Source organism: Leucoraja erinacea, chromosome 4 (assembly GCF_028641065.1).
Source record: "Leucoraja erinacea ecotype New England chromosome 4, Leri_hhj_1, whole genome shotgun sequence".
Classification (NCBI taxonomy): domain Eukaryota; kingdom Metazoa; phylum Chordata; class Chondrichthyes; order Rajiformes; family Rajidae; genus Leucoraja; species Leucoraja erinaceus.
In genome coordinates, this window is record NC_073380.1 from 79,740,701 (window position 1) to 79,760,498 (window position 19,798).

General features: G+C 42.6%; 1 protein-coding gene across 3 annotated transcripts in view; it reads left to right on the forward strand.

Moving 5' to 3' along the window:
- deptor (DEP domain containing MTOR-interacting protein) overlaps positions 1-19,798 on the forward strand; it is an 87,823-nt gene that overhangs the window by 20,528 nt on the left and 47,497 nt on the right. Inside the window, exon 1 of one of the 3 annotated variants that reach the window (XM_055634618.1) lies at positions 14,450-14,478. The exons of the other annotated variants lie outside the window; for them this stretch is intronic. Within the exon in view, the coding sequence (XP_055490593.1) occupies positions 14,465-14,478 (14 nt within the window). The 5' untranslated portion in view covers positions 14,450-14,464. Of the gene's footprint in view, positions 1-14,449; positions 14,479-19,798 lie in introns of those variants that run through there. 3 annotated transcript variants of the gene reach the window in all.

The window sequence follows — 19,798 nt, forward strand, 5'->3', positions numbered from 1 at the left end:
ATCTTCATTGATGATACAACTGCTGATGGTAGTAGCATAATGACTTCTGAAGTATATAGACACATCCTATCTGCTCAAGTTCAAACAAATACCTCAAAACTCATTGGCTGGCAGCTCATTCTACAGCAAGACAATAATCCCAAACATACTGCTAAAGTAACAAAGGAGTTTTTCAAAGCTAAAAAATTGTCAATTCTTGAGTGACCAAGTCAATCATCCGATCTGAACTCAATTGAGCATGCTTTTATATGCTGAAGAGAAAACTGAAGGGGACTAACCCCCAAAACAAGCATAAGCTAAAGATGGCTGCAATACAGGCCTGGCAGAGCATCACCAGAGAAGACATCCAGCAACTGGTGATGTCCGTGAATCGCAGACTTCAAGCATGCAAAGGATATGCAATGAAATAATTAACATGACTACTTTCATTTACACTACATTAGAAACATAGAAATTAGGTGCAGGAGTAGGCCATTCGGCCCTTCGAGCCTGCACCTCCATTCAATATGATCATGGCTGATCATCCAACTCAGTATCCCGTACCTGCCTTCTCTCCATACCCCCTGATCCCCTTAGCCACAAGGGCCACATCTAACTCCCCCTTAAATATAGCCAATGAACTGGCCTCAACTACCCTCTGTGGCAGAGAGTTCCAGAAATTCACCACTCTCTGTGTGAAAAAAGTTTTTCTCATCTCGGTTTTAAAGGATTTCCCCCTTATCCTTAAGCTGTGACCTCTTGTCCTGGACTTCCCCAACATCGGAAACAATCTTCCTGCATCTAGCCTGTCCAACCCCTTAAGAATTTGTAAGTTTCTATAAGATCCCCTCTCAATCTTCTAAATTCTAGAGAGTATAAACCAAGTCTATCCAGTCTTTCTTCATAAGACAGTCCTTACATCCCAGGAATCAGTCTGGTGAACCTTCTCTGCACTCCCTCTATGGCAATAATGTCCTTCCTCAGATTTGGAGACCAAAACTGTACGCAATACTCCAGGTGTGGTCTCACCAAGACCCTGTATAACTGCAGTAGAACCTCCCTGCTCCTATACTCAAATCCTTTTGCTATGCTATGTCCCAAACATTATGGTGCCCTGAAATGGGGGGGACTATGTATAAACACAGCTGTAATTTCTACATGGTGAAACCAAAATGTGTAAAAGTGGCCTTTATTAAAATCTGACAATGTGCTCTTTAACCACATGTGATTTTTTTGATTTTTTTTTTTTTTTTCCTATTACAAATCTCGACTTGTGGAGTACAGAGGCAAATAAATATATTATGGATCTTTGTCCCAAACATTATGGAGGGCACTGTATCTGAAATTACTTTGTTCCTGTATCATCCTGCTAAACCTCTCCACTACCCCTCCTGTTGTGCGATATGCAGGATTGTTCACACAACTGGCTTTACCGTTGAGTCATCAAGATTACCCAATGGCTTAATATGTCACTAGGAATCCTGTGTCTTAACTCTCTTCTCAAATCATTCTGCCAGTTGTTTAAAATTTGTGACTCCTACAGCATGGAAACCTATCTCATCCACGCTGACCAGATTTTATAGCCGAGCTAGTTGCATTTGCCTGTGTTGGCCCTAATCCCATTTAAAGCTCCCCAATTCTTGTCTCTATCTAAATCTTCATTAAATGTCACCATTGTTCCTGTTTTTATGCCTTCCTCTGGTATCTTATTCTGTATACGCACCACTCTCTGTGTGAAGAACTTGCCCATCAGGTCGCTTTTAAATCTTTTCCATCTCACCTTAAAAATATGTCCTCCAGTAGGCGGCACGGTGGTGTAGCGGTAGAGTTGCTGCCTTACAGCACCAGCGACATGGGTTTGATCCTGACTATGGGTGCTTGTCTGTACAGAGTTTGTAAGTTCTCCCCGTGACCTGTGTGGGTTTTCTCCAAGATCTTCAGTTTCCTCCCACACTCCAAAGACTTACAGGGTAATTATAGGATAGAAACATATAGGATAATTGGTTTGGTATAATTGTAAATTGAACCTAGGGTGTGTAGGGTAGTGTTAATGTGCGGGGATCGCTGGTCGGTACATACTTGTTAGGCCAAAGGGCCTGTTTCTGCACTGTATCTCTAAACTTAAGTAAAAAGTTCTGGACTGCTCGCCCTGGGGAAAAAAGACTGCTCATTCATCTTGTATACACCTCAGGATTTTGTATGCAATGTCACCCCCTCATCCTCCTATACAACAGAGAATGAAATCCCACCCTATCTTGCCTCTCTTTGTAACTCAAGTCCTTGATTGCTGGTAATGTCCTTGTGATCTTTTTTTTCCCCCTGTACTCTTTCCAGCTTAATGACTTCTTTCCTGTCCATATTCACACATCTCTTCCCTGCTGCCAAAAATACTACCGTTGTTGACTATCCATGTTACACTTCCCAAAGTGCAGTATTTTAGTTGCATTTGAATTAAAAACCATCTGCTATTTCACCTGTCTTCTCCTGCAGCATGCCACAATCCTCTTCCCTAATCACTATGTTTCAAACATTTACATTATTCGGAGACTTGTTTTCCTCACACGCAAATTGTTCTCAGAGTTCCCAAATTCAGAGAACAAGACTCTGAATAATATAAATTTAATTTGGGTAAATTAATGTTCAGAACTCGTTTTAAATGCTCATGTTCCAATCATCCACATCTTTCCTCATAACGTTTTGTACTACTCAATCCAGTCATTATTGGTGGCAAATCAAGGTGATTTCAGCACAAAGGATTGGTATGTGGAAGAAGAAACTGCAGAAGAATCGGGTTTAAACCGAAGATGGACACGGAAAACTGGAGTAACTCAAGCACTACTCAAGGACTTTGTGTTTTACAACTAGGAAACTAGTGAAACAACTAGCAGAGGGAGACATTTGTTCAGGATTTCATATCATCTGTCGAATCTGTTTAAAAATGGAATACTCTGTGTAATCGGAGTGCATTGTATTCCTTTCATTGTGTAGAAGACATTTCACTCTTGCAGAAGTAACATTTATTTTTGTCCCGTATTGAATGCTGAAGTGCATTTGAAGCTCCAGTTAATGGGTCTGCTGGATTCGTACATCACACATTTATATGTAATGTATGTCCCTCGTGATTGTAATATTGTAGACACTTCATTATGTTAAAAAATATTTTCCTGCTTCAAGCAATCTTCCTGCAATGATGCGCTTTCACAGGTAATCAATGCCCAGCACAAACGGCATCAACTAATTAGTGTGTGGCGTGGGCATTTCATCATCATTGGAATGAAAGGTGGAAAAGGGCACCAACATGCTGCCTCATGTGGTACCTAAGTGCAACAAAATTTGGTCAGTGATGCAGTGGTCTGAATTTATCAATCTTTACTAAACTTCAAAATTGAGTGATATTATTGCACAATAGCAACTCATTTCCTGGATTGGGTGTATTTTGTAAAAAAATGCTTGGTATGCTAAAACTTCTTCAATGCTTGAAGCGAAATCTGATGGGCCTTGTGCAACAGGTCTTTGCAAGGACCATGGCAGCCATGTTCCACTGAGCAAGAGCTCCATGATACCTTTGTTGAATATTATTTTCCCGAGCAGCACTTGTCCTGTTGGGCAGTAGGTTGCTTGAGGTGGAAGGTTTGTAGATATTTGGAGGGGAGGCGAGGGATTCGACCTGGCGTTGTAGAGTGTTGGAGATGCTGTTAGAAGTACATGATCAGGTGGGAGTGGCATTTGAACATCTGACCTGATGATAGCTACAGTGGGGTCAAGGGTTTGTGGGAGTGAATACAAAATGTAATTGGAGGTTGTGCCTGTCAAAACATTCCCTTTGACCTGACTTTGACCAGTCTAAAGACGGGTCTCGACCCAAAAAATGTGTCTCAACCCGAATCTTGGGTCTTGCAGCTTAACAGGAGGAAAGCCACAGTATGTTACTGACATTCGTTTAAAAAATTCAAGGGCTGATCAGTGAGAAGTAGTTTGAATTTCAAAAAAAAAAGTCTGGCAGAAATGGATTATTTTGGATCAATCTGTGTATTACCTGTATATTACCTGAATGATCTGTTTGGACATTGGGTGGCCATTTGCAGTGATATTCTGTTCAGGTGCTGATTGATTTCCATTTAAGAGTCAATTTTGAAAAGTTCTAGTGATATTATTTTGGGGAATAACCATGGTGAGGTTGGAATAAAATATAAATCAGGAATCGTGTTTAAAAAAATTTTATAACCCCAAATGATGACAAGCATTCTGTGTTTCTACTCCCAAAATATCTTAAGAGTAGTTTTATTGAAATATAGCTGTGTGTGTAAAGTGCATGTTCACTTTTTTCCTCTCCAGCCCAAAGAAGAAGGAAAGAATGCTGCAGATCTCTTCTGGGGAAGTGTTTTGGAAAACCGTGTTAATGATACCAGGATTAGTGGAGCTATGGAAAGAGAGAAATAACATTGATTTTACAAGGAAAAACTGTCTTATTCTTCTGTGAATAATGTGTTAGATAAAAAGAACTTGCACATAAGAATTATATAAAAAGGAATCGGAGGGCAAAATGGTAATTGCTGACAAAGGAACAGATAATTTAGCTTCAGAAGCTTGAGGAATGAAAAGTTATGCAGCTTAGAGTTGCCTGGATCAAGATGATGTAAACTTTGGATCAAGATGAATATGAATATACAGACAATACTACAATAGACCTGGGAGACAGCTCAAGGAAGGGAAGTTAAAACATTACGAGCATTTTGCACTTGTGTTCACACCAGTTAATTTTTTTTCTTTCTGATAGCTTCAAAAAAATATGTTGGGGCAATGGTAGAAGAAATAGTGCTGCTGGAAAAGCTCACATCCACCGGAGAGATTCTGGCTTTATTCAAAGTCTCCTTCAAATCTTGACACCTTCAGCAGCCGAGAATCGACCCTTATTAGTGCAGTGGACTGACAGCATTGTTATTTTTGTTGTGAAGGAGGTCATCTGATGGTGGAGAGGTGAAGAATGGTTCTGCGAATAGATGACATACTCGATCATGCTGGTGACCTTCTGTGCGTTTGTTTGGTGTATGATTCACTGTTCTGCTGAGCCAGTTATAAACATCAAATTAAATTGATGTGAAACTCTGAGCATAGTCGGTGCATGATTGATAGCACTGGGTATGTGTGTACTTGAAGGATACGCAAAACCCAATTGCATTAGCAAAACTTACCGAGTGTGCAAACTCAAATTAACGTGAAAAAACTGGAGGCATAAAAAGGCTACAGGTTATCAAGTGTTGCATACTGAGAGACTAGCGCACTTTGATCTTGCTGTAAAATTAATTTTTGATTAAGTAAGTAAGTTTATTAGCCAAGTATTCACTTACAAGGAATTTGCCTTGGAGCTCCACCCACAAGTAACAACATGACATACAGTGACAGTTACGAATGACTCCGAAAACACTAAACATTAATAATAATAAAACATTAATGATAAAACACCATTGATCAAGTATGTGAACCAACAAAATGCCAGATCAAAGGGATGCTACAGATTTCTGGCTGTTGAGTAAAGCAACTACTCGTGGATAAAAACTGTTTTTATGCTGTAAAATCTCCAACAGGGATTCAGTAAAATCAGAACTTACACAGCTGGCTGTTTAACTGAAATTGTTAGTGTTTTCACTAATTTAACATTAATTATACTAAATTAAATATACTAAATTAACATAAATAATAATAAATTGAACACAAGATTCCTGTGCCCACTTTTTCTTTGCCAGAGACCAGGTGCTGATACTCGTCTGCTGCTATCTACAGGAATTCCTTGACAGTAATCTTTCCTTGAATTGAATTGAATTCCTTTATTGTCATTCAGACCTTACGGCATCTTGTGGCATCCCGTTATTTAATCATGGCAGGGATATTGAAAAAAACAACACAAGATGGGTTTATTGAGAGAAGGTTTTAAAGGGACAGTGTGGTTGATATCTGGAATGAAATGTTAGAGGAGGTGGTGGAATCAGGTATAATTACAATGTTTTACAGCCTTTTAGGTAGATTGCTTAAATAGGCAAGGAATGTATGTTAGCATCTCTGTATGTACTAAATTGCATAAATCATTTGTGCATCCCAGTTCTAACCTCTTCTCAACTAGACAAGATTGCTATTTAAAACATATGTTCTAAAATTTGGGTAGTATTCAGGGACCAGCCATGAAAACACAAGGAACTGCAGCTGCTAGGTCTTGAGTAAAACACAAAGTGCTGGAGTAACTTGGCAGGTCAGGCAGCATGTCTGATTAGATGGGTGGCGTTTTGGGTCGGGACCCTTCATCAGACTGGTTGTAGTAAATGGTGACACACGGAACAGCAGATTTCAAGAAAGCAGGTTGTTGAGATTCATTGTGTAACTCTGTATTTTCTCCTTTGTGCTATCCAAATAATGAATGTACTCCAGGGCAACATACATGGGTCTGAGCCAGGAGGAATTATTGAATTAATTCCTGACACATTTGTGTGTCTAGCACAAACCAGTTATTCTGCAAAGGGACAGTGGTGGCAGAGCTGGACTCTGTTCCGATGGGAAAAGATGGTTTGTGACTGATTGCTGGATCTTCCCTTTAGTTATCCAAAGGGATTAGACCTATGAATGTGAAATAGATTGGTGGACTAAAACTTAGGTCAAATATTACAAATTGGTGGATGTGTCAGTTTTCTGGACTTCATTAAGTAAGACAATAAGAAATTGCATATCCTCCTTGTGCCAAATCCGAATTTTCAAAGACTTGGAAGTTTCATCTATTGTACTCGTGTATAGCAAAATCTGGATAGCATGTTGGACAAAGATTTCCTATCTCTGTAGACATGTTAATAAATTAATCTTAAAAGTAAACTAAATTCAAGCGCTTCGGGGAAATAGTCTTTTTGTGTTGCAACTCTGTCTGCTGCATATCGCCCATCTTCAAGTTGGCTCGATTATTACATTTTCTGTGAGATTTTCCCTTTTTTATCCTTTGCTCCCTCACACTCTCTTTAACTGAAACTAATTTATCTCCCCCCCCCCACACCTCTAGTTATGATCAGCTGAAATGTAAATGCAGTTTCTCTTTCCACAGATGCTGCCAGACATATTGAACATTTCCAGTATTTTTAGTTTTAAATTCACACTTTCAAAGATGTACAAATTTTGTTTAATTCCAAAGTTAGTAGGTTATTACAAGGAAGCGGAACATGCCTTTGTGTGTGCAATACCTTGAGAGGTGAAATGTAAGGGATCACAGCTGAGATGGTGTAGCTCAGGTGGACCTGACTGAGGGAGGTTGTTAGTGGAAGGCAGCTTGTGAGTTAGGTGGAGGAGTGCGATTCAGGAAAAAGCCGTGGATAAGAAGTTAGTAAAGGGCCTGTCCCACTTGGGCGTCATTTGCGCGGCACGCAGGTGGCACGCGAAGATTTTGTGAATCCCAAAATCCTGGGGGCGCCTCGCGCGACTACGCGTCACTGCCTACATCACCACGCACCATGTGCGCGTCACGACGCGTGCATCATGACGCGTAAATGATGTCACGTAAATGACACGCAAATGACGCCCAAGTGGGACAGGCCCTTTAGGAGTTTTATCTCCGGTAGCCTTGTATGTCCATCTAGTACACCATAGGCTTGATGTAGCTTTATAAATGATCATACATTCAACATTGTTATGAGATACCATTCTTTCCAGTGTTGAAAATATTAAAAGTAGTAATCAATAGTAGTTTTACAAAGCAAAGCTTTTTGTATTATAAATGAACATAGAACATTTGTGACATATGTGCAATTTATAGATGGTACACAAAAAAGCTGGAGAAACTCAGCGGGTGCAGCAGCATATATGGAGCGAAGGAAATAGGCAACGTTTCAGGCCGAAACCCTTCTTCAGACTGATCGGGGGCAGGGGTGGGCGGGGACAAGAAAGGAAAAAGGAGGAGGAGCCCGAAGGCTGGGGGATGGGAGGAGACAGCAGGGGGACTGAGGAAGGGGAGGAGACAGCAAGGACTAACAAAATTGGGAGAATTCGATGTTCATGCTCCCAGGATGCAGACTCCCCAAACGGAATATGAGGTGCTGTTCCTCCAATTTCCGGTGCTGCTCGCTGTTATAGATGGTGTTGTTTTGTAGGATGAAAGGAGACCCTGTCATTTCATTTCAATGTTCTCATTACTGTCCACTTTTTATTGGTTTATTAAGGGAGTCTGCAAACAGCCAAAAATAAGCTGTACCTGAATCTGGTGGTGCATGCTTTTAAACTCTGCTATCTTCTGCCTGACGGGAGAAGAGGGAAAGACAAGGTGAAAATGGTCTTTGATTATGTTGGCTGCTTTCCCAAGGCAGCGTGAAGTATAGGTGGAATCAATGGGTGGGAGGTTCTTCTCCTTGAACGACCGCACAGTTTTTAACCAAGCTACAAATGATTTCTAATGCAAGCAGTATTCTCTTTCTATATCACTTGTAATGCGAGAAGTAGAATGGATTTTGCATTCTGGTTTCTGTTAAAATTATTTTTAACTCAGTTGCTTCTATATCAAAACTTCTAAATCAGGATTTTGCATTTGGGCAAAATAACTAATATTTTAAAGTTTTCTAAGAATGTTTTAATTTTATGTAATTTTGCAAAGGCTATTTTCAAGGTGGCAGTTTTGTTTCTTGGATATTGGATTTCTTGCCGTTTTCATATTGGTGAATGTGTTCATTTTCACATTTTAAATATACTACATTGAAGGGTAACTGGAAGTACTGCATTTATGAGAGGCTGTACAAGCAAAATACATGTTTAAGGGCCATTCTTTGGAAAGTGAACCAAAATGTCACACACGTTACCAAATGGTGTCACATAAAGTAATACAGGTGCACAACCTTTTATCCGAAGATCCAAATAACGAAAACCTCCGAATAGCGGACATTTTTTCAGTCCTTGAAGAAAGGTCCTTGAAAACGTTCACCGAGGGCGGCCCGCAGAGGTGACAGCGGAACCTCCGGTCGGTCCTTGAAGAAAGGGGAACTAAATCCCCATTCATAAAAGAGAAGGTGAGGGTATATTGCGTGGGAGGGTTAATAATTGACAATATGCTGCTGTCTGCCCGCTGAGTTTAAAAGTTCCCACGGTAGACTCACGATACACAGTGTATCGTGAGTCTTGCGTGGGAACTTTTTAACTCAGCGGGCAGGGAGCAGCAGATTGTCGCTCCCTTCAGTTTCACCCCACCTACACCCCTCTGCTTCCCGGCCATGTGTGTGACCCCTTCCCTCCCCTCTCCAGCTCCCCGTCCATTGCACCGGCACGGGGGCTTTGCACTGTCTTCACGTCGGCGATGCCAGCATACAATGCCAGTCACCGGAGACGTCAGGACCAACGGGACACCGACCCCCAGGCCCACTGCAAGCACGGAGATCCCAGAGACCCACAGCCAACAACAGCCCAGCCCCGTTCCAACTCCAGAGGAAAACTGCAAACTAGCGGGAGACATCAGGACCACCAGAAGCCGCTCCCCGATGGGTCGCTACGGCGACAAGTGGCAGTTCGCCCACAGCCCGAGCTGTGCCCCCTCATCGGGACACCGACCCCCAGGCCCACTGCAAGCACGGAGATCCCAGATCAGCAACTCCAGCCCAGCCCCGCTCCAACTCCAGAGGCACACGCTCCCCGTATGGGCAGAAGCTGATGGTGTGCAAGGTACGTCTTGTTCTTGGGGTCGCGCAGCTCGGGCTGTGGGCGAACTGCCACTTGTCGCCGTAGCGGCCCATCGGGGAGCGGATTCCTCTGGAGTTGGAGGGGGAGGGGGGTATTGTGCTGTTTGATCGCCCCCTGCTATCCCAGGGACAGGGAGACAGGACGTTCACCGAGGGCGGCCCGCAGAGGTGACAGCGGAACCTCCGGTCGGTCCTCGAAGAAAGGGGAACTAAATCCCCATTCATAAAAGAGAAGGTGAGGGTACATTGCGCGGGAGAGTAGGAATCCCAAGACAAAGTTGAGTGAGCGTTCACCGAGGGTGGCCCGCAGAGGTGACAGCGGAACCTCCGGTCGGTCCTGGAAGAAAGGGGAACTAAATCCCCTTCATAAAAGAGAAGTGGAGGGTATATTGCCCGGGAGGGTATATCGCCTACCTGGAAGAAACCGGACATTTTTTCCAGGATGTCGTCTGCACACCAAAGCTCACGTTTGGCGCCAAACGCACGTCGCCTCTGCTGCACACGGATATAAGAGTGTGAAAATGTCGCCTTAGGCCGCCTAAGGGCATGTAGCCCCGCTAGGGTGACATGAGTGCGAGAGGTGATTCAATGCTGCGGTCACATTTACAAATTCAGGAATTCATTCAACACACTGCATTTCATACAGACATTTATTCTGCAAGAAAAAACTACATTGAAGACTCAAACTCGTGACCGAGGAACTGCCGGGATCAAGGCGCAAACTCGCGACCTTGCGGATATGAGCCGAGCACTCTACCACTGAGCCAGCCATTAAAATCTACGCTAAAAAATTTCCATTCCGAAGGCCGACAAATTCCGAATTACGAAAAGTGTCTGGTCCCAAGGCTGTCGGATAAAAGGTTGTGCACCTGTACATTAAAAGATTTGTGTAAGAGATTATTCTTATCCATTGCTATTTTCAGACCGACAGATCGATAATGCATGTCTGCTAAAGATATGAACATTCCAGCTTTTTAAAATCCACAAGAGTTTGTAACTGAGTTGTGAAAATAATGCTTCCGTGTGAGGTCACACACGTAACCAGTCATATTTGACCTCTGACCCTAAACAAACATTGTCAGCACAACATAAATATTTCATGATAAACTTCGGAAAATATATGAACCACATATACAGCACAAGGGAAAAGCTTGTCCACATCAACTCTGTCTATCCCTCTCATCATTTTAAAGACCTCTATCAAGTCCACCCTTAACTTTCTGCGCTCCAGAGAATAAAGACCTAATTTATTCAACCTTTCTCTGTAACTTAGTTGTTGAAACACAGGCAACATTCTAGTAAATCTCCTCTGTACTCTCTCTATTTTGTTGACATCCTTCCTATAATTGGGCGACCAAAATTGTACACCATACTCCAGATTTGGTCTCACCAATGCCTTGTACAATTTTAACATTACATCCCAGCTTCTATACTCAATGCTCTGATTTATAAAGGCTAGCATACCAAAAGCTTTCTTTACCACCCTATCTATATGAGATTCCACCTTGAAGGAACTATGCACGGTTATTCCCAGATCCCTCTATTCAACTGCATTCTTCAATTCCCTACCATTTACCATGTACGTCCTATTTTGATTTGTCCTGCCAAGGTGTAGCACCTCACATTTATCAGCATTAAACTCCATCTGCCATCTTTCAGCTCAATCTTCCAAATGGCCTAAATCACTCTGTAGACTTTGGAAATCCTCTTCATTATCCACAACACCCCCTATCTTGGTATCATCTGCATACTTACTAATCCAATTTACCACACCTTCATCCAGATCATTGATGTACATGACAAGCAACAAAGGACCCAACACAGATCCCTGAGGCACCCCACTAGTCACCTGTCTCCAACCTGACAAACAGCCATCCACCATTACCCTCTGGCGTCTCCCATTCAGCCACTGTTGAATCCATCTTGCTACTCCTGCATTTATACCCAACAGTTGAACCTTCTTAAATCAAACCTTTCATGAGGAACCTTGTCAAAGGCCTTACTAAAGCCCATATAGACAACATCCACTGCTTTACCCTCGTCAATTTCCCTAGTAACCTCTTCAAAAAATTCAAGAAGATTAGTCAAACATGACCTTCCAGGCACAAATCCATGTTGACTGTTCCTAATCAGACCCTGTTTATCCAGATGCTTTTATATATTATCTCTAAATATCTTTTCCAATAATTTGCCCACCACTGAAGTCAAACTAACAGGTCTATAATTGCAAGGTTTACTCTTAGAACCCTTTTTAAACAATGGAACAACATGCGCAGTACGCCAATCCTCGGGGACTATTCCCGTTTCTAATGACATTTGAAATATTTCTGTCATAGCCCCGGCTATTTCTACACTAACTTCCCTCAATGTTCTAGGGATCCTGTCAGGACCTGGAGACTTATCCACTTTTATATTTTTCAAAAATGTCAGTACTTCTTTTACTTTGAAACTCATAGTATCCATAGCTACTCTACTAGTTTCCCTTACCTCACATAATTTAATATCCTTCTCCTTGGTGAATACCGAAGAAAAGAAACTGTTCAATATCTCCCCCATCTCTTTTGGCTCTGCAGATAGCTGTCCACTCTGTCTCTCCAATGGACCAATTTTATCCCTCGTTATCCTTTTGCTATTAATATAGCTGTAGAAACCCTTTGGATTGCATAATATACGAGGGGATTACATTGACCAAATTCAGACAGATTTTACAATGTTATGCAAATTTCATTAAAGCTGTGAAGAACTAACAAAAGTTAGTTTTGTCCTGGCCTATCTCTTATAGGACAGGATGGTGAAAAAGAGCAGTTGGATTTTAAAATACATGACATGACCTTGAGATGTCCCGAAGTGCCTCACGGTCAAAAAAAGTTTTTTGAATGTGGTCGTTGGTATAATGTGGGGAAATTGGGGACTAATTACCACTGTACCACTTCCTCACAAATGTCACGGGAATACATCCTATCAGTTAACTGAGCAATATTGGGTAGAATGCCCTTGATCCTCTGTAAAGCACAGAAATAATGCATCAGGCACGTGCCGTGAGTATTTACTCAGGGTAGGCAGTCAGTCGGCTTTTAAAAAAATCTTAAACCGCGCATGCGCAGATTGTTCTCTCCGTAAGCTGTTAGTTGACTTTTATAAAGTCTTCAAAAGCCGAATCTCATAATAAAGTACCGTATTTCCCGGCAATGAAAACGCACCCCCATTTTGAGTTGCTAAATTTTGAAAGAAAGCTGGTGGGACAGAATTTTTCACGCTCAAAAAAAAATAAAATAATGAAAGCAATTTGCCGAAGGCTTGCAAATCTCCTTCATTCTGAATTATTGAATGGGTGGGGGGTGGAGGGTGACAGCAGGTGGGGAGATGGTGGGAAAAACAGGAGCACACCGGAATCAGTTGTGATCTTATTGAATGACTATGCTAGTTCAAGGAACCAATTGCGGGGAGAGTTCCTTTCACAGTGTGGGGTGAGTCTGGCCAGGGGTAAAGTTGTGGGGAGGGCTGAAGCATTGAGAAGGAGGGCATCGGGGATCATGCTAGTAACTCACTCACTGCTGCCGCAGCGCTCCGGGCACGGAGCCACCGCATTGTGGCCGGGGAGGGAAGCAGCTCAGGTAGCTGCGAGCGGCCTCAGGACCGGACAGTGTAACTGGACGTCACCTCAGCGCCTTCTGCCGGCCCGCTCACCTCAGGCAGTGCTCTCCGTCTGAACATCTTTCACCTGCCGTATGTCAGCTTCGCTCTTGTCAGCCGCTTCCCGCAAATCCTTAAATTCCTTCAACCGAGTAATCTCAATTGGTCCCTTGATCATGCTGTCGGAATTTAAGGATTTGCGGGAAGCTGCTGACGAGCGAAGTCGGCGAGCAGCAGGTGAAAGATGTTCAGACGGAGAGCACTGCCAGAGGTGGAATTTAAGTGTTTGCAGCCACCCGAGTTACCTCTCTTTCCCCCCCCCCCCCCCCCCCCCCCCCCCCCCCCCCACAATGCGGTGGCTCAGCGCCCGGAATGTCGCGGCAAGTGAGTTGCTGGCATGATCCCCAACCCCTTCCTTCTCAACCCTCCTGCCCTGCCCGCAACTTTACCCAGGGCCAGACTCCTAACATGCTGTGAAAGGAACTCTCCCCTCAGCGGCGCCGTCCTTTTACAGCTGCATCCCATCAGCTGCCAGCAATGAGCGATAGACTTCTCTATCCCTCAGTGCAACATCGGTTCTTGATGTTGCTGTACTGAGGGATAGCCAAGTCTATCTTTCCTGGCTAACAACCTTCCAACTTCGGCTTCCAAGACACGTAAATTTTCATGCTTTATTTTTGGGTAAAAAATAGCGTCTTCTTTGCTGGGAAATACGGTATTTAAAAACATATACCACCAAGAAATTTACTTACCACATCATTTGTACACAAACTCCATTCTTCTATCTTTGTTTTCTGAAGATACTCTTAAGATAATGGCAATCCATGTTTGAAAAACCCGCCAAAAAACTTGCGCTGCGCATGCGCTGTATGCTGCTGTGCATGCGCAGAACGGCAAAGGCAGAATTTCAGCTGCCTTCAGTCCCCTGGAAATTGACAGCTTGAAGCATCGTCGATGGCACGTGGGCTGCACAGACCTTCGCGTGTTACATGCACTGCAGATGAAAGGCACGGAGAATTATGTCTACCTAAGAGATCTTAATAAAGTACCGTATTTTCCGGAAATGAAAACACACGTTTACTATTACATGCCTTTACTATTTATATTTAATAATTACTATTTTATTATTTTAGTTGCGGCAGGCAGTGCCTACCTTGCCTACCCTGATGGCTCGTGCCTGGTATGTATATAGCTGGGCATAGCTCATGGGGCTGCTGCTTCACAGCTTATGTTCAATTTTGACCTATGTGGACTTTGCATATTCTCCTTGTGGCTGTGTGGCCTTTCCCATCTCTCGTCCCATAAGCATGTGGGTTGTACACTAACTGGCCACTGTAATGTTCTCCAAGCATGTTGATAAGGTGATGGGAATGCACAGAGAGTAAAATGGATTGGTGTAGGATTATTGCAATTGGGTGCTTGATGGTCAGCACTGACTCGGTGGGGCCAGGGGATTCTTGCTGTGTCTGTTTTTCTTGCTGTGTCTGTTTTTCCCCAAACTCTGAATATTGCAAAGACCTTTCAATGGTATTTGGAAAATCTACTGCTTTATTCTTGCCTGATTCCTCCTTTTGTCCATCCTGTTTGTTGTATTCACAAAGAAATCTAGCAGAGTTGTCAAACATGATTTATTTTTCATAAAGCCATAATTGCACTTCATGGGTTATTTTCCTCCTGTATTAACTGATTTGGTTTTGAGATAGCCTTTCCATCCAAGTTTAACGTACTGGATTTTACAAATATTTTGCAATTTGGAAGGTAATAATGGAATTAAGTTTTATAATTTAGGTTTAAGTTTACAATGTAAATACAGCCCAATGCCTTTTATTAAACATACCATCTTAGCAAAATTCCCTTGACACGTATTTATATTATACCGGAAATTTAAGGGTATTTTTTTCTTTCTGCGGTGAGCAAAGGAACGTGGGGAACAAATCCCAAGTAAAAATATTTAAAATGTTTTGGAAACCGGCATCCGTCTCAAATATTTTTAGGCTGTTTGTAAGTATGGAAATTGACAAGAAACGTTTTAAGCATACATTTATTAAAATGTATCATTGCATGAATCTTCATCATGGGCTGCAAAGTTGTGAAATGTGTCACGATGCATCATTGGGATTTTCCTATCTTGGAGGCAGATTAGTTTCATTCAAACATGTTGAATTTGCCAGCCTCCATTTGAATACAGGCTTTCTTCAATTTCATTTGAATGAAGACTTTCTTTTGTCTGAAGCAAAGTCTTGACCCGAAACGTCGCCCATTCCTTCTCTGCAGAGAAGCTGTCTGTCCTGCTGAGTTACTCCTGCATTTTGTGTCTACTGTTGATTTGAACCAGCATCTGCATTTCTTTCCTACACAAGATTTTAACAATGATTACTGAACAAAGGAGGAGACAAGTTACTGGTTCTACTTCAGTGGTCAGTGTGAAATGTGAATTTAGGTACACGTGGACAAGAGATATGATCAGGTTTGGCAGCAATGCCCTGTATAATTGTATAAGTTTTATAACCATATAAACATATAACAATTACAGCACGGAAACAGGCCATCTCGACCCTTCTAGTCCATGCCGAACACATAATCTCCCCTAGTCCCATATACCTGCGCTCAGACCATAACCCTCAATTCCCTTCCCATCCATATAACTATCCAATTTATTTTTAAATGATAAAAATGAACCTGCCTCCACCACCTTCACTGGAAGCTCATTCCACACAGCTACCACTCTCTGAGTAAAGAAGTTCCCCCTCATGTTACCCCTAAACTTTAGTCCCTTAATTCTCATGTCATTCCCCTTGTTTTGAATCTTCCCCTACTCTCAGTGGGAAAAGCTTTTCCGGAACTCTGTCTATCCCTCTCATCATTTTAAAAACCTCTATCAAGTCCCCCCTTAACCTTCTGCGCTCCAAAGAATAAAGCCCTAACTTGTTCAACCTTTCTCTGTAACTTAGTTGTTGAAACCCAGGCAACATTCTAGTAAATCTCCTCTGTACTCTCTCTATTTTGTTGACATCCTTCCTATAATTAGTCGACCAAAATTGTACACCATACTCCAGAATTGGCCTCACCAATGCCTTGTACAATTTTAACATTACATCCCAACTTCTATACTCAAATTTATTGTCTTGCATTTGTCTTCAAATGGACAAGGAGTGGACTGCTTGTTAAAGCAGTTAAACACGAAGTTAAAGCCTATGTTTAATGTTGCAGCTGCGCCTACTGGCGCACGCAGATATCAAACCCGGCGTTCGGAAGCCGTGGTCACGTGACTCGGGAGGGGCTGCTGTTTTCGCGCGGTTTCACTTTTGCGCCAGTTGTTTTGCTGACCACCGTTGTGATCAGACGTGTATGCAGAGACCCGTTTGCTAAGGAGCGAGTGTTCAATAAAAACCGTTCAGAAAACGTAGTCGTCGTTTCTGCATCTGCTAAAATGTAACCATTTAATATATTTGTGCCTCAAATCTCTTTGTATTAATCATTTTGAGTGACAGTTGAGCAGAAACTGTTTCTATATACAAGATTCTGTTTTTGTACAAGAATCTATTGTTTGGGGTTTAAGGAATTCATGTTGGCCACAATATGGGCGGATTCTTTGAAAATTACCATAACATTTTTACGTCAGTCTGAAGAAGGGTCTTGAGTCGAAACATCGCCTATTCTTTTTCTCCATAGATGCTGCCTCACCCGCCGAGTTTCTCCAGAATTTTTTGTCAACCATAACCATTTTTAATATCCATTTTGAACTGAGAATAACCCCTTTAAGAAAGCAGAATTTCACCATACAGTATTTGGGTTGGCATCTCAATTTCCCCTCGTCTGACCACGTATTTTGAGACTGGTCCCTGGTTCTCGATATCTCTGACAGGAAAGTTGTTAACTCTGCATCAACTTTGTCAAACGCTGCAAGAATTCCATACATTTCAAAGAGATTGCCTTTAGCTTCTACACTGAAGACTATGTGCCCAGTCTGTCTAATTATTCCTTATTTGACAAGCCCAACATCCCATACCTTTATCTGGTGAATTTCTCTCTACTTTATTGCAGGTATGTGATTTCTTTGGTGAAAATGCCAGACAATATGCACAATATACAATATTCATGATGCCATCTCACCAAAACCCTATATTTGAAGCAAGGTATATCTCATTGTGTCCAAGATTCTTGCATTTGTTTACTGTGGCTGATTTTTAAAAATAATATAACTGCACATTGTCTTTTGTATCTATCAAGGAGAAGAACCTCATTTTTGCATTTTATATTCCATGTGCTTGCCCATTCACCTAAACTGTCCATTCTCCTCCTTCAGCTCATGCTGCAAACAAGGGGTCCTTGTCGTACTACACAGGTCACTGCTATCCAACCCAGAAATTACCTATTTACTCCCATTGCCCCTTCTGGAAACCAGTTGTCACCATGTAACAATGTGTTACATGCAGTACCATGTGCTCGAATCTTGTTTAATAATGTGCTTGGTTCCTAATGAGCCTGTCCCACTTAGGCGATTTCTCAGGCGACTGAAAAAATCGGCAACTGGAACGGCAACTGTCCGAGTGGAACACTCACCCACTCACTCACTCACCCACACACACGTCCTTCACCAGGCCATTATGTAGGCGGGGGACAGGGCAAGCAGGGGAAATTCACACGGTGCAAAGTCAACGTGATACAGACACACCAATGAACAGGAAGGTTGGCGCTGTAATTAAGACGGCTAAAGCACAGTGTACGGTAAAAGAGGGGGGGGGGGGGAGAAGGAGTGGAGACAACTTTTAAGACGGCTGTGAAGTTCGGCGATCATTTAACATTACCAGTCGGGTATTCTTGGTTCTGAAAACTACTGCTTACGTTTATTTTCCCAGTGAGCCAATGAAATTCACCGGCTAGAACCTAGGAGAACCTACGACCTTCCTGGCCACCCACTAGGACCTCCTGGCGACCCACCTACGGCACGAGAATTCTCGCTACTCTCCATGGCGGCTTCAATCTAGTCGCAGCTAATCTTTCAATATGTTGAAAAATTTGCAGCCACAATAATGAGGCCGCGACTAGTTCCCAGAATGCGGGAACTCCTCACGACCATGAAGGCGACTCCCCGGCAACCACCCGCGAACATACATAGTCTCCTGCAGTCGCCTAAAAAGTTGTGTAAGTGGGACTGGCCCATTACTGAGACTCTTCTGAACGTCCAACTGTACTGTACTAAATGGTCAACAAATAACTCGTTACAACTTAAAAATAAATACTTTGAAGTATTGTCAAACATCTAAAATATTAAAAGTAAGATCTTGACCACTTCCTGTTTTCTGTTTCATGATTTTTGAAAAAACTCAGTCTCTGCAAGATGGAGGAAGCGAGAGGGTCAAGTCTCTCTGAGCTGTGAATAACACTGAACAGATGTCTACTCAACTGTGAAAGCCCTTAATGTGGTTTGAAAATGAAAATGTGATTGTTTTGAAATGCAGCACTGCAAAAATGGTTGTTGGTGGTGGTAACTGCTTTGAAATGCTGCACTGCAAAAATAGTTGTTGGTGGTGGTAACTGCTTTGAAATGCTGCACTGCAAAAATAGTTGTCGGTGGTGGTAACTGTTGGAATCTTGACAACTTGATTGCACTGTATATTGGAATCTTGATTGCACTGTATATTGATTTTAGATAAACGGTACCACTTGCGGCTGTGATATTTGGCCATCTTACTCAGTCCCTCGTTGCTCATCAGGTGCAAAGGATTCTTCCCATCACTGAAAAATAAAAGTGTTATTAGTGTTTGAAGAAATGTTGAGAATCTCTCCTGTCAATTACACCATAAACGCCACGCCCCTTCCGGTTGGAGAGGGGAGGGATTATAAAACCCGGAAGTGTGGGTGTGGCTCGGTCTCTGCAAGATGGGGGAGGGAGAGGTCACGACTCTGAGCTGTGAATTAACTGAACACACTGAATGTCTACTGAACTGTGAGTGTGGTGTTTGTGGGTTTTTTTGGGGGTTTTATAGTGGTTATATGGTGGTTTCACCCTGCATGAAATGGTATGAAACTGCATTTGAATTTGGTGGCCTTGCACCCTGCATGAAATGGTATGAAACTGCACTTCAATTTGGTTGTCTTGCACCCTGCATGAAGTGGCAGGAAACTGCACTTGAGCTTGGTGGCCTTGCACGCTGCTTGAAATGGTCTGAAACGGCACTTGAATTCAGTGGCCTTGCGCCCTGCTTGAAGTGGTAGGAAACTGCCCCTGAATTTGGTGGCCTTGCACCCTGCTTGAATTGGTATGAAACTGCAATTGAATTTGGTTGCCTTGCACCCTGCTTGAAATGGAATTTCATGGAATAGCTGTGAGTCAACTGCTAGCCCACCAGCTGTGAGTGAGCTGCCTCCTCAAGAATCCATTTAGCCCACAATGTCTATACTAGCCTCTGAAAACCAGTCCCTTCAGCTCACAATACCCATATTAGTGCTCCAGAAAAGGTGGCGAGGGGGGGGGGGGGGGGGGGGGGGGTGACGAC